Below are 14,808 nucleotides of genomic sequence, written 5' to 3'. Positions count from 1 at the left end.
CAGGAAGGGGACACCGTCGGCCTAATTGTAAATAATCGCGGAAGGCGTATCTGAACGCTCGCGCCGGAGGGGCTTTTCATCTTCGCGCTCCGGCAGCGCTTGCTTGCGCAGCGTCCCCTGGTTCGCACCGCCCCCGGAAGTGCTTTTCCGTCACTTCCGGTGGGTCCCAGGCTTCCGGCGCAAAGAGGCTGAGGCGGCTGGCGCTGTGAGGGGGCGTCGGCGGCTCCCACCAGCAACGTTTCCCGGCAAAGCGCTCTGGCGCGGCGCGGCGGAGGCGTCCACTATGGTAAGTGGCCGGCGTGCAGGGCCGGCCGGGGCGGGCGGACGTGCCGGCCGAGAGGTGCCGAGTCACCCGGCCTGAGTCCGCCAACGTCTGGGCTGAGCGCAGTCTCGCGGGTGTAGACCCGTGTCGGCTTCCAGCAGACAAGCGCCGCGTCGACTTGGGGGCTGTCGGCGTGAGAGGAGAGCGCACGGGCCGCCCCAGCGCCCGGGATGGCGTGGCCCCGAGACCCCTCGCCCACTGCGCCCGGGCGGCGGCCCCGGCGCGGGCGTGGTGGTCTTGGCGTCGGCTCGGGAGGCGCGCCGTGTCGGCCACGGACGCCAGGCCTCCAGGACTGGAAGCTGGTGCGCCCGCTGAGCTGTGCGACCACCGTGCCGCCCCGCCTACCGCCTCCGAGTGTGTCCGTGTCGGGACCCCTCCTCCCAAGCCCGGAGCACTGCCGGGCGCTGCGCGGTGTGCGGGCGCCGGGGTGGTGGGGGCAGCGGGGCGGGGACGTTCTCGGCGCTGGGCGTCCATTCCCTCTTTCGTGCTGGGAAGAGAAAGCAGGGCTTCGGTGGAGAGGGTGCTGCGAGGTGGTGAGGAGGCCCCCAGCCACTTCCTCCGTTCATCCCGAACGCCGTGTGTTTGCTAGGCTTCGGGCTCAGATTTTGTCCAGCGGAGAGTCTTGCCTAGAAGAAGAGACACGGTTTGGAAAACTCCCTTGCGGCGCTGCAGGGAGTGGAGAACCGTCTGTTTGAAGCAGGGGCTGCGTTTGCTGTCTGTGGAAGACAGTTGGCCCAGCGTGCTCGTTCCGGAATTGCTAGTGAACTATGTCATCAGTACCCGGACTTTGCTTTTAACGATGTGTGCTTAGAATCCAGTCAAGACATGCTGTCTTGTTAAGGTTTTTATTTAACTTGTAAAAAACCATATACCATAAGTTTAGCACTTAAGTGCACAACTTAAGTTGGTGTAAAGTTAGTCATCCTTAAGTGCACAACTCGCTGGTGTAAAGTATATTCCTGTTGTTGTGTAGTGGATGTCCAGAGCTTTTTGGTCTTCAAAAGTTGGAAGTCTGTCCCTGTGAAACACTTGGCTCTCCTGCCGGCCCGTGGCAACCAGCTTTCTTCTTGCGTCGGAACTTGCCTGCCTCGAGCACCTCCTATAAGGGCACTCCTACAGTGTTTGACCTTCCCTGTCTGGCTTCTTTGACTGAGCACAGCGTCCTCAGAGTTCACCATCATCGTCACACGTGTTGGAATGTCGTCCCTTTTGGGGGCTGAACAATGTTCCATTGTGTGAATGGATCACGTTTTCTTTGTTCATTCGTCTGTCGGTGGGCACTGGGATAGCTTCCAGCCCTTGGCTGTTGTGAAGAGCGCTGCTGTGAATGTGAGTGTACGTCTGTATTTTCAGACCCTAGTTCTGATCCTTTGAGCAGATATCCTGCTGTGCAGCTTCGTGTTCTTCCTCCCCAGTGCCTCGCAGTAGTCACAGTACTCTGAGAACACCCTGGGTTTCTGGGCAGCATGAGTTCTGAGCCTCCCTGTAACGTGCAGTTTGAGAGCTGGGACCCTGTGTTTGTGGTGGCACCGTGTCTGGGCTTCACTTGTGTGTGGGAGGGACGGGGTGGTGTGATGGAGTGCCCCACGAGAGGGGTGTGAGCCCTGGGCCTGGGTGGAGCAGAGGAGGTCCAGAGAAGGGTTAGGGTGCTCCTGGAGGCCGGGGGTGGCGGGGGGCTGGCTTCTGGTTTCTGCAGAGAGAGCTTTCCTGGTCGTCCTCTTGAAGCAGTGTCCCCCGAGCTCTCGGTTCCCTTCCCTCTCTTGTGCTGAGAACCCTGCCACCCAGACGGTTTCCTGTGCTTGTCTCCCGTCTTGAACGTCAGCTCTGCCAGGGCAGAGGCTGGAGCTGTTTGGTTAGTGACGTTTCCCTGGTGCTTGGAGACCAGAGCCCAGCAGGTGGTGGCACTCCTGAACACGGGATGAGAGGAATGTGGTCGGGGCGGGGATGTGGCCATCACAGGAGATTCTGGGACCTGCTGGTGGGGGACTCGGGCTGGAAGAGGTGAAGGACAGGCTTGCTGGGGGCGCCGTCTGAGAACAGCGGGGACGAGTGGGGCGGCGGCTGGCAGGTGCACCAGACTCCTGGGAGGTGGCGGCTGGGCAATCTTGCTCTGGCCAGCTCTGGCTGCAGACGGGAGGACCGGGCTTGTCTTCTGTGTTAACTGCAACATCTCTTTCCTCCCTCTAGTTCTCCTTCAACATGTTCGACCACCCGATTCCCCGGGTCTTCCAGAACCGCTTCTCCACGCAGTACCGCTGCTTCTCCGTGTCCATGCTTGCGGGGCCCAATGACAGGTCAGACGTGGAGAAAGGAGGGAAGAGTATGTGCCGCTTTATTTTGAATCGTAACCCTTCCCTCCCCAGCCTGCAGGGCCCTAGTCCTCAGCAGCCCTCATCTGCATGTGAACAGGATCTGGTCACCGTCATGGTGTCACGGCCCCGGACGGCTGAGAGGTGGGGTGAGGGTCCTGTTGTGACCACATTCACGGCTGAGGGCCGTGTGGTTCTGTCTGGTAACTCCTAGCAGCCAGCTTTGCTGTGACAGATCGGTGAAGTTCTGCCTGCCCCACTGGTCTCCTTGGGTACCTCCGTGTAGACACAGCAGAAAGCACTTACGCTCTGGGTTCTGTTCTGTTCTGTTAGTTCTCCTTCTCTTAACGGGTCTTACATATTCTTTCCACAGTAATTATGCCGCCATCAGCCCTCGACCAACTCAGTAAGTACTTCCTACCTGACTTGAGAACAGAGATGACGTGAATGTGGGCACCGGGACCACATGCAAGCCCCTCAGCGCCTGGGTAGAGGCACCCTTCAGCAAGGCTGGTTGGGGATCGTCCCTGAAGGGTGCTCGCTGGGCTGGGAGGGTGGGGCCTGCGGGTGCTCCTCTGACAGCCCCCGCCCAGCGTCAGGTCCCGTGGAGACTAAAGGCGGGTGTGAGCGCCAGGACCATTCACGCTGCTGGGGTAGCTGACGGCTTTGGCTGGAGGCATGGGATTTTCCCCTCAAGGACGGTAGCGGCCCTGGGGGGACGCTGCAAGCAGGCCTCTTGTCTTCCCGCGCCTCTTGCCTCAGCTCCAGCCGCAGTTCTGAGCCCTCCACCCCAGGAGCTGCTCCCCACCCCTGCCTGCCTCTTAGCAGGAACGGGAAAGGCCACACTGTTCTCCCTGCCTCAACCCTTCCTCCAACAGGAGCCACTCGGAGACCTTACACCCTAGCCCCACTCCTGGAACTAGGGAGACCCCGACCACAGACACCGAGTCCCTTGGGGTGGGGCGTCCACACTGTGTTGGGTGCACGCTGGACAGCTCAGTGGGGGCCAAGTGCTGGCTTGGGCTTTGCACCTTGCCTGACCTGACTCCAGACTAGCGAGTTTCTGGATTGATGTCCTCACCTTTGAACAGGATACACAGAGCCATCTGTGTGACTGCTCAGGGGCAGTAGTGCTTCCTGGATGGTGCCTGTGGTGTGTAAACAGCCAGGGCCCCGTGGCACTGGGCAGGGGCAGGGGCTGGCCCTTAGGCAGCGCCAGTTGCAGCTGCTGTACCCATGGAGGGAAGCCTGGAGTTGTGCTCCGCTCAGCCAGGTTGGGGGGTGAGTAGACCCGGGGCACGGCCCTTAGGCCCAGTTATCACAGAGGAGGGGCCGGCCTGGAGCCTGACTCGTGCGTGGAGCTGACCCAGGACTGAGACCAGGTGTGTTGGCACACAGACATGAGAGGAGGCTCGGGTCAATCGGACAGGGGCTTAGGCTGGTGCTGGACAGACCTCGTCAGTCATGGGAGAAATGGTCCAGGTGAAATCCTGTGGGTAGAGGAGGTGAGGGGGTGCAGCAAGCTCAGGCACCCCAAGGTGCTTCTCAAAATCACGAGATGTACTTTGAAAATTACTGGACCGAGAAACACGGGGGTCTCTTCCAATGGCAAGAATCTCAGACCCAAGGTTGGATTCCTGACCAGTCCGTTCACCCTGACCCACCTCAGTCCGCTGCACAGCTCTGCAGCCCAGGGCACGCTGGTGCCTGAGGCACCTTGTTCCTGCTGCCCCCCTCCCCGGGCGCCCAGCCTCGCCCCCTCCCAGCAGCCTCCTGGCATGAGCGTCTGGGCACTCTCGGAGGTGTGCTGTTGGGCCTTCTGACTTTGCCCAGCACCTGGTTGATACGCAGACTGTGAATAAGTGTGCAAACGTGTCACTTTCCGGAGCTGGGATTTCAGACGAGCACGCGTATAAGTGGTGCTGTCTCAGCAAACGCCCTGAGCTCTAGCTGGAGCACAGGGTCCGCTGGGCAGGCAGATGCACGGGGCTCAGCCCCATGAGGGTCCTAGCGCCTTCCAGGGGTGGGGGCTTCCCCAGGGAGGGTCTAGGGACAGGGTTTCTCTTCCTGGAAGAAGCTGAGCCTCATCCCTCGCTCTTTACAGGCCGACTTAACATCACCTACCCCATGTTGTTCAAACTGACCAACAAGAACTCGGACCGCGTGACACACTGCGGGGTGCTGGAGTTCGTGGCCGACGAGGGCATCTGCTACCTCCCGCACTGGGTGAGCAGCCGGGCTGTGTGGCCCTGCCCCGGGGTGGCCGCCATGTGCGGCCGTGGCCGTGGCGCTCCAGGACCCCGCCTGGAGACCACAGCCCTGCTGTTACACTACCATTTCCCGGGTCAGGCTTGTTTTAAGTGATGGAGCAGGAGTATTTTTCAAATGATCCGAATACAGAGTTTGAGATTTTTAATCCGTGTTCTCCCTGCTGTGTGTGTGTGCATGCACGTGCCTGTACCTGAACGTCCACCGCACTCAGCCACGTTGCCGTGGGAACGGAGCCCCTCAGCACTCAGGCTGGCCCAGTGCCATCCGTAGGCCGGCAGAGCCACACCTGCGCCACAGGGCGGGGCCCATGGCAGCTAGGAGTGCTGCTGGTGGGTGGGGGCTGGGCCGCAGCGTCCCCAGTGCGAGGGCCCCACGGCTGCCCCCGGCCCTTTGACCTTCAGCACTGTCTTCTGTGACTGCCGGCTGCTCTCGGTGTTGTAGGTGCTTTGAAGGTACCCGAGGGCCTGTGTTTTTACGAGGTCTTATGTGGAAACGCAGTGTTCCGGACAGTGTAGAAAGGGTGGCTTGGGGCCTTGGGGGTTGGGTGAAGTGGGGGGCGGTCCCTGTGGGAAGGCTGTGGCCTGGGGAGGCCTGGAGCTGGCAGTCGGGGCCTCGCCTGCCTCCCTTCCAGTGACTGGCTGCCCCAGGTGTTCCCTCGGTTCCACCCCCACCACCCGCCCCTGGCCGCGCCCCTACTGCGTCCCCTCTGCTCCCTTCCAGATGATGCAGAACCTGCTGCTGGAGGAGGGCGGCCTGGTTCAGGTGGAGAGCGTCAACCTGCAGGTAGCCACATACTCCAAGTTCCAGCCGCAGAGCCCCGACTTCCTGGACATCACCAACCCCAAGGCTGTGTATCCTTCTGAAGATGGACGGGTTCTTTGTGGGCGGAGCTGTGCAGGCGGTGGGTGACAGCGGCCTCCGTGGGCTGTGCCTGCTGGGGGCAGCGCAGCAGTCAGGATCGACACTGACGGAGCTGTGCAGGCGGCGGGTGACAGCGGCCTCCGTGGGCTGTGCCTGCTGGGGGCAGCGCAGCAGTCAGGATCGACACTGACGGAGCTGTGCAGGCGGCGGGTGACAGCGGCCTCCGTGGGCTGTGCCTGCTGGGGGGGGGGGTGCAGGTGACAGCGGCCTCCGTGGGCTGTGCCTGCTTGGGGGAGCGCAGCAGTCAGGATCGACACTGACTTGAGAGCACTGGTGGGCCGGCACGTCCACACGGCTTGGGGGCCTGGATGAGCGTGCTGGGTGCTCTTCGGACCCCGCCCGAGCGCAGCTGTGCCTTCCTCCGGGGACCCTGGCCCAAAGCCCAGTGGCACATCTGGAGCCGCGCGTCATGTCTGATCTTGGTCTTTCATGCAGATCAGTAGATTGCTGAGGATGAAGTGTGCTGTGTTTGGGCATCATTCCCTTGTCTGGGCACTCAAGCTGACTCAACTTTAAGAACTATTTAGTATTTTTTAAAGAAAGGGCTTATAGGCTACTTTATGTTTTAAAATTGTTATTATTAAGTGTTTTTAGTCTAAAACAAATGGCAAAATACGAGTTACTGCCCAAAAGGTAGAAACAGCAGGAGTATAAATGAAAACGTTTTCAGTTTTGAGGGAACTTTACCTACGTTTCATTCAATTTTTTTTTCTATAGGATTTTTTAAATCCTCTCGTTAAGGTGTAATATGCATGGCAAAGAAGTGTACACTTCAGTGAGTTTGGCCAATGTGTCCCCCAGAAGGGTGGTTGTGCCTCCTTTTTCCTGTCTTCAGCTGACCCCTGGCCCCAGAAGCCTAGCTGCCTCCCACCTCAGAGATCTGCCTTTCTCAGGGTTTGGGGGTCTCAGTGCCCCATGGCTGGTTCTTTCCCTCAGTGGGGAGTGAGGGTCACCTTGTTACCACATGTTAGAGGTGCTTCCTTCTTATTACTGAATCATTGCCCCAGCGAGGCACACGGCTGTTCAGTGCACAGGGTGACCTGATGCCGCGAACCCCTGTGGGCACTTGTTTCAGATGTGAGGACTCCATCTTGCTCTGTTGGCCTTGACCGTGTGTGTCTACAGATTAGAAAACGCCTTGAGAAACTTCGCCTGTCTGACCACTGGGGATGTGATTGCCATCAATTACAATGAGAAGGTGCGTGTCAGCCCCGCGCGTGCCGGGGCCTCTCACACTGTGGGAGCAGACACTAGTTACACCCAGACACACCCATACACACACACGGACACTCTCCAGGGTTGGACACTGGTTGCTCTCTGCAGTTTCCCTCTGAGACGTGCAGTCCTAAGAGCTGTTACTGTTCAGTTTTACGGATTCCGAGTCACACTTCAGTATTTTCTCATAAACTAAACAATTATCTTGTTCCCTTTAGCTTTGTGGGGACATTTTCATTGTTGCCTATCTTAAGCTTTTTGGATTATAGGCAACCTTAACATCATTGTTTTTAAAGTACAAGGGCAGAAAAAAAATTGATAAAAGGTAGTGACTTTTTTGCGTGGTAAGGGAAGGACAGTTACTCAGGTGTGCGTAGACTCGAGATGCATGTCAGGGTCTCCATTTTTGGAAGTATGGAGACTGGATCCCCCAAAGGGCCCTTCCGAGAAGACTGGGCAGCCTGTGCTGAGGGCTGGTTGCCTGTCCTCGTGTGGCGCGAGGTCTGGGTCAGGGCCTCCCCGGGAACCTGGGCCCTTGAAGGGGCCTAGTGGACGCTGAGGAGCCTTGTGCCAGGCTCTCTGGAAGCAGCACCCAGTCGAGTGGAGCTGTTGGGCTGCCGTGAGCTGGCGCGCAGTGCCCAGTCTCCCTCCTGCTCTGCTGGCAGCGCCGCAGGCCTCACGAGTCGCTAGTTGTTACCTGCAGTTTGGAAACAGCTGCAGACAGAGGTGAGCACATGCCCCAGAGCACAGACACGAACATTCACGCAGCCTTGATCATGGCAGCCGCGGTGCCGAGGCCCCCCGGCAACACAGACTCATTTCCATCAGTCACTGGGGGGGCCTGCAAGCCAGACGAGGGGTGTTGAACTCTCTGTGCTGGGGACCTGCCCCTCCCGGTCAGAGTTCTCAGTGGTGGAGCTGTCTCAGCTGTTTCTTACAAAAGCAAGACGCTCACTGGGCAGAGAGAAAGAGCCTGAAACATGCAGGAGAAGCCGCTGGGCATAGAGAGGGGCTGAAACACGCAGGAGAAAGCCGCTGGGCATAGAGGCTGAAACACGCAGGAGAAAGCCGCTGGGCAGAGACAGCCTGAAGCAGCGCAGAAGCCGCTTCCTGCTCCTGTGACTCTGTGCATGGTCTCCACACACAGGCTCGTCCCCGACACCACAGCTGGCTTTCAGCCTCCTTTCCTCCTGGCTGCCTGGGAAGCCCTGCCGCCTCTGCCTTGTATGGGAATCTGCGGCATTCACGTAACCAGTCTGGTGCGGGCAGCCTCAGTGCACCCCACGATGAGCCGTGCTGGAGCCAGCGCTCTCAGCACCGTCTCACTCAGCATTTAGCTCGTTATCTGCTGGCAGTTAATTCCTGGAAGTGAACTTTCCTGGGATAGACATTCAGTCTTTTGCAGTTTGCTGCCTAACTGCCTTGTCAGATTTAAGTCACTTACAAGGGTGATCAGCTGAGGGACAGGCCCCGGGGGGCACCCACTCCTCTCTCCACAGCAGGAGGTGTGGCCGGGGAGGCTGTCATCAGGGGAGTGAGTATGTGCGGGGCCGGGAGTGCCGACACAAGTGTGACGGGCCCAGAGCTGCCAGGAACCAACCCCTTCTCTCCCGCCAGATCTATGAGCTGCGGGTGATGGAGACCAAGCCAGACAAGGCCGTGTCCATCATCGAGTGCGACATGAACGTGAGTGGCCGTGGGAGGAGGGTTGTCGGGGTCCTGCTGGCCGGTGCCCTGGGGAGGTGTCATGCAGCCCCTGGGATTGCTGGGGAGCGGGCAGCGAATGCTGCCAGACCCTCCGAGGAGGCTGCTGACCTGTAATCAGTGGCAAGGCTGCTGTTGGTCCTGAGACAGCCAGCACATCAGCCCTGCCAGGGGCCTGTCTCCTTGGAGGCTGAGGCGGGGCTGCTCAGTTCCAAGGAGGGGGCTGTCGGTCCCCACAACGGCCCAGCACGCCGGGTTTCTGGACAGGATGCCCAGCAGAAGGGTTCCACCTGCCCGGATCCGTTTCTGTGGCGTTCTTGAAACAACAGCCTTCAGGAATGGAGAGCAGAGGAGTGGTTGCCAGCTGGGATGGGGCAGTGGAGTCACGGGGAGGGAGGGGTCCCTGTGGTGTTGAAACTGCTCTGGATCTTAGCCGGGGTGGGGGCACTGACCTGCAGTGATGCTCAGAACAGAACACGTGTGTGTGTGTGAGTGAGACAGCTGGGGAGGTCTGGACGCAGCAGGGTTACGGTACCAAAGTCTCGCTGTGACTGTAACACGTGACCGTTGAGGAAGTGGCCCCTTCTGTGTGGCTCCTACAGCTGCTCTTGGGCCCATGTCGCCGTCCCAGCTTAGAGGCCGAGTGTGGCCCCGCGTCATGGCGCTTCCTCCCGGGCACAGGTGGACTTCGACGCTCCCCTGGGCTACAAGGAGCCGGAGAGGCAGGCCCAGCACGAGGAGTCAGCCGTGAGTCGATCCCCGCATCCCTCCTCAGCTCTGTGCACCCGCCATGGGGTTCCGCCTCTGCTGGTGCCGATGCAGCCGTGCTCTCCCCGCCCAGCCCCGCTCCTGGGCCCCGTGTGTCCTGGCTGTCCCAGAGGGGCAGTGAGGGCCCCGCTGAGAAGTGCGTCCTGTTTTCCTGTCTCTCCAGGAAGGCGAAACTGACCACAGTGGCTACACCGGGGAGCTGGGCTTCCGTGTGAGTGCCGCCCCGTGACTGTCGGTGACACCCCAGGGACCTCAGCCGGGCCAGGGCCGGGAGACCCCGCACACGTGTACCTGGCACCTTCTCAGTCTCCAGAGCCTCTCCATCCACTTTCTCCTGGATCATCCCAGCAACTGCCAGGCAGTCCCAACTTCTTAGAAACTGCTCGCCTACCAGAAAGGAGCAGTAGCACAGCAAAGGCACATGAGCCCTTCAGGGGTCACCAGCCGTGACCTCTGCCGTGGCCTCTGGGCCGTGTCCCGTGGCACATGGTGGCCCCGCGCTGCTGCCGTCCCTGGGAGAGTGGGGGCGTGGGCGAGGCTCAGCCTGGGCCTGGGAAGCAGGTTGCAGAGCGGAACCGTGGGCCCAGCCAGGCGCGTCACCCTGTCCTTGGCAGCCAGTGCCCTGGGTGGCACGGCAGGGGGTGCTCCCCTGAGCTCACGGGGCCCCGGGGGGCTGGGCGCTGAGCTCCTGAGGCGGTCCCCGCCCACGCCCTGCGGAGCTGCCCCTGCCCCAGGCCCCTCTCAGCCCCGGTCTGCTCCTCTAGGCCTTTTCTGGCTCTGGAAACAGACTGGACGGGAAGAAGAAGGGGGTGGAGCCCAGCCCCTCCCCAGTCAGGCCCGGAGACATCAAGAGGTGGGTGTGCTGGCCCTGACCCAGGCCCCTGCCTGCCGCGCCCTGCGGGGTCGTGGGCGCTGCCCCACCACCAGGCCCGCCCGGCCGCCCGCAGGCCTCATCAGCCCTCTGTCCTGCCCACAACCCGGCCGTCCCGACTTGTGCCATCAATGACCGCCCGGCCGCCTCTCCCGGTCGTTTGGTCCAGGGACTCGGGGCAGAGTTCTGGCTCTGGTGGCCCTCACGGTGACAGCAGGGCTGAGCTGTGTCCCCATTGATCATGTGAGATGCCGCAGATGGGTCTGCACGCGACCTCTTGGGGGTGAAGTGCATGTAGAGTGAGAGGCTGGAGGACGCTGATGTGAGCCCGGGAGAGCCTGCCCCGTGCCTTCTGCTCCCCCTGGAGTCAGGGAGGTGCCCTCTGGCTGGCATGTGTAGTGGGTACAGCCTGAAGCTGAAGGGAGGCCCTACTTCCTCTCTGTGCTTACAAGTGGACTCTAGTTCCTTCTCCTGGCGCCAATGCTTCTCCTGATCTCTCTTTATAGAGGAATTCCCAACTATGAATTTAAACTTGGTAAGATCACGTTCATCAGAAACTCACGTCCGCTGGTCAAAAAGGTTGAGGAGGTGAGTGTTTCGTGAATCATGACAAGTTTCCTTGGCTCCTGGTGACAAGGGGATTTTTTCCCTCATGAATGAGGGTCTCCTTTCGTGTCTTCTCCATATCGGGCCTCCTCCCCTTGGGCTGGCCATCCTGCTGAAGCCGTGTGGACTCTGCCGGCTCCATGGTGGGGATAGGTGAGGGCTCGGCTCCTTGCCCTCCTGTGTGGGTCTGGCTCAGGCTCCGTGTGCTGTGCACTGAGATCTTTAAGCCTCGGGTCGGTCTTGCAGGGCAGCTGCTGTGGTCGTCTGCCTCTCACAGACCAGAGTGTGAGGGCGCTGGGGTTGGGCGGGTGCGGTATTCAGGGTGCCCAGGCCTTGGGCAGAGCTGACCACTGAGTAGCCACCCCAGCGCCTCCACACTCCAGACACGCCTCCCTCTGCCCGGGGCAAGGCGGGGAGGTTTCGCCTTACGGGCCCTTCTCCCGGGTGCCAGGAACTGGCTCAGAAACCCCACACAGCCTGCCGCCTGGCCACTGTGACTCTGCTGGTGGTTTGGGTTCGGGTTAGGTGCCTAGCCCCACTTCAGACCCCGGTCTCTTGGTTTTCTTCTCAAGGCTCGGTCCCCTGGGGACCAAGAGGGGTTCAGAGACCCACTCCCAGCCCTTCCTGGCCGTATTGCTCATCAGGTTGACACCATGTGGAGACCTTGTGAGGCTGAGAGGAGCTCACACGGCCCCCCACCAGCCGTTTGCTCGCCCCAACCCAGCCGCTGGCCAGGCCTGCCAGCCTCGGCATCCTCTGGCTCCTTCATCCCTGACCATCGCGAGGGTGGGGAGACGGGTGTGCGCAAACACGCCCAGGCCGCGTGTGTGATGGGGGTGGCCGGCAGGTGTCCTGGGACACAGGTGGCACACTCACGGGGGTCATGGGGGAGCCCCGGAGGAGACCAAGGCGCCTGACTGGGTTGCCGCAGCCCTGCTGGGGCGGGGGCAGGGCCCGCACTGAGGACCAGGCGTCTGTCCCAGGGCACTCGGACCTGCCCCCAGGAGAAGGGCCGAGCGTCACAGTCCCTGGAAGGCCTTCAGCGAGGCAGTATAGTCTGTTCCTGGTGTCCGCCCCGCCTGGCTCCCGCGCACAGGCTGGGCTGGCTGCAGCTGGAGGAGCTTTGCCAGCGGAGCCCAGGGAAGGTCCCAGCCCACTCCCCCAGAGTGAAGACTGCAGTTAGAAAGCTTCCCTTGTCAGCACCCCAGTCCTGGGAGCTCAAAGACACCAAAGGGCAGGGAGCATCAAGGAAATAACTTCCCCAGACGGGCCATCCAAGCGTCCAGCGCAGCGAGTGGAAACAGCTCCCGGCTGGGGCAGAGGGAAGACCCTAAAGCTTCCAGGAGGTGGAGATTCTGCCTTGGGTCAGGAACAGCGGCATCTTAGCTGGATATAAGCCAGGACACGGTAGAGCAGGGTCCTTAGACTTCTGTGCCTGGTTCCTGCAAATTCCTGTGTCGAAGCCCTCACCCCCAAGCCTGAGTGTGATTGTGTTTGAAGGCACAGCCTTTCCAGAGGTGAGGTGGGACGAGGCTCTAGGTGGGCCCTGTCCCACGCCAAGGAGATGCGGACACCCCAGGGAAAGGCCTGAAGGAGATGTTCTCAGTTGTTTAAGAGCTCCCTAAAAGGCCGCCTCTGTGCCCTCTCAGGAGGCTACTGTGACACACCACTGAAACGAGGGACTGGAGTAGAAACGAGAAAGCCTGCCACCCTGGAAGCAGGGCCCGTGCAGGCGGGGGACAGCCCCGAGCGCCTGGGAGACCGGTTCCTCAAGCAGTGCAGTTGGAGGGGCCCTCCTGCGGCCGATCGCAGGTGGTGTCGACCGCAGGATGGATGGAAGCCCTGCAGGAAAGGAACACTGCTTGGCTTGGCCTCGGCGTGCCGTTGCGTGGTCGCCACCACGAGAACCCTGCACGGGCCCCCAAGAAACACCAGCTGCCCCAGGTGGTGGTCAGTGTTGGCTGGGATCCCGGGTCCTCTTCAGCGGCAGTGTCTCCCCAACTAGCGGCAGAGCTCATGAACAGTTATTTGCTGTTTTCAGAGCTTCTGGAAAACAAGCAGTCTTTCTGCTGGGAGGAGAATAGCTTGGTAGACTGAGGGCTGCCCAGTCACCATTCTGCTGAGTGCACCCGTCTGCCGAGGAGCTGAGCCTCTAGGGGAAGTCAAAGCTGTGTGCAGAGACGCTGAACTGCTCACCAAGGCAGCTTCAGTGCTGCAGAGCTGGAAATAACAGCGACCCGGGCTGGAATTGGTGTGAGAGGAGAGACGCGTGGCCTGAGATGGGACAGTTGCCTGTGAGGCACACAGCAGGGACTGGAAGTGTGCTTTGGGGTGGCTTTTCTTCTAGGAGGTACATCTTGCATTTTCTACATTGAACGGGGAATGCCTTTGCAAAACAGTATATTCAAGCTGAGAGAAAGGCTGTGGCAGTAGCTATTCTGGTTTTGTTTTCAGTTCAGCAGGTGATAATTTACATTTGTAGGAATAAAGTGGGAGTAAGGAAGAAGGCGGGATGGTACCCGAGTCAACAGAACAAAGCATTTCCAGGAGTTTCTGAAAATAGTGTTTTCTCTTCTCAGGATGAAGCTGGAGGCAGATTCGTTGCTTTCTCTGGAGAAGGACAGTCATTGCGTAAAAAGGGAAGAAAGCCATAAGCTGGGACTGTTGACTGATTGGAAAATAAAATAATTGCAACATGCTGGCTTTTAGTTACTGGCTCTGAGGGGATGTTCCGTCACCTTGGGTTTGCTTAGAGTCACCTGGAAGAGGGCAGCGGGACAGCGGCTGTGTGCTGGGTTTGGGGGAGAGAAGGCCTCTGGGGCCCCTTGGGGGCCTCTGCTCATGCCCACACCCTCTGCTCAGCTGACGCGGGGTGCCCTAACTCCTGCTGAGGGCAGTGAAGGGGCGGGACTGCTCTACGCTGTGCTCCTTTGTTTTTTTGTTTTTTTCCATTTATCCTTTTCCCAGGTCATACTTAGCTGTTGCCTTTGGGCTGGGAAAAAAGCAGTTTAAATAAATAGTGATCATCCCATTACGCTGGCTGCAGTTTAAGTATTTGAGGAAGGGTGTTTGTTTTTATTTTACATGTTGATTTTTTTTTTCTCCTAAAAAGCCATGCCTCAGAAGGAAAACCTGATTTAGAACCATTTCTCCTTTTACTTTGATTTAATTTGGAAATAACTGGTTCTTTAGTCTGTTTTGTAAAAACAGCTTCGTGGTGAAGCACAGATGTAACTTAGAATGAATGAAAGCTGAAGATATGTTCTTCTCCCTACCCCCCACTTCCAGTTTTAAATGTATTAAATTTTCCAAAGTTCTGCTAGCCTTTTTTTTTTGTCTTACTAGTATTAATTTAGTTTCAGGTCTCCACTTTATATAATAAGAGCTCTTTTGACATGTTGATTATTTTAATCTCTTGTTCCTTGAAAATAATTTTCAATTATGAATTTAAAATAAAAAACAGGCAGTGACCAAAACCTGAATTGCCTCTAAGCGTCTGATTAGGTACCAGCATGGGGCTGACACCTGCTGCAAAGTGGGTCTGCACGGAGGAGAGACCTCCTCTGGGGGCTTCTCTGACCCTGGGCCCAGCAGGGGCTCCCCTTGCCTCTGCTCCAGGCAAAGAGGCCCATCTCTGGACAGGCTTCCCTCAACACTCAGGAGACCGTCCCCCGCGGGAGAGTGGCCCCAGGGTTCACCCACGAGTCCTCAGAGAAGGAGCATTAGAGTTCATCGTGATAATCAGGGTTGGGCCCTGTGACCCAAACCCACACCCAGGCAACGCAAGTGGTTTCGGAAGTCTTGAGCAGGCTGTGACCTGC

The 14,808-nt window shown here is 59.2% G+C and overlaps 1 protein-coding gene across 1 annotated transcript; it reads left to right on the top strand.

Moving 5' to 3' along the window:
- The first annotated feature begins 154 nt into the window (after window positions 1-154).
- On the top strand, window positions 155-13,685 carry UFD1 (ubiquitin recognition factor in ER associated degradation 1). The gene is made up of 12 exons (XM_019977258.2): window positions 155-286; window positions 2,510-2,642; window positions 3,005-3,037; window positions 4,736-4,857; window positions 5,623-5,753; window positions 6,949-7,021; window positions 8,656-8,724; window positions 9,424-9,489; window positions 9,674-9,721; window positions 10,275-10,363; window positions 10,888-10,969; window positions 13,567-13,685. Exons 1-12 carry the CDS (start codon window positions 284-286, stop codon window positions 13,639-13,641), a joined length of 924 nt encoding a protein of 307 aa, XP_019832817.1. The 5' UTR covers window positions 155-283; the 3' UTR covers window positions 13,642-13,685.
- The last annotated feature ends 1,123 nt before the right edge of the window (window positions 13,686-14,808 follow it).

Source organism: Bos indicus, chromosome 17 (genome assembly GCF_029378745.1).
Source record: "Bos indicus isolate NIAB-ARS_2022 breed Sahiwal x Tharparkar chromosome 17, NIAB-ARS_B.indTharparkar_mat_pri_1.0, whole genome shotgun sequence".
Taxonomy (NCBI): domain Eukaryota; kingdom Metazoa; phylum Chordata; class Mammalia; order Artiodactyla; family Bovidae; genus Bos; species Bos indicus.
The sequence above is the reverse complement of the archived record's forward strand: the minus strand, read 5'-3'. Positions and strand labels throughout refer to the sequence as shown.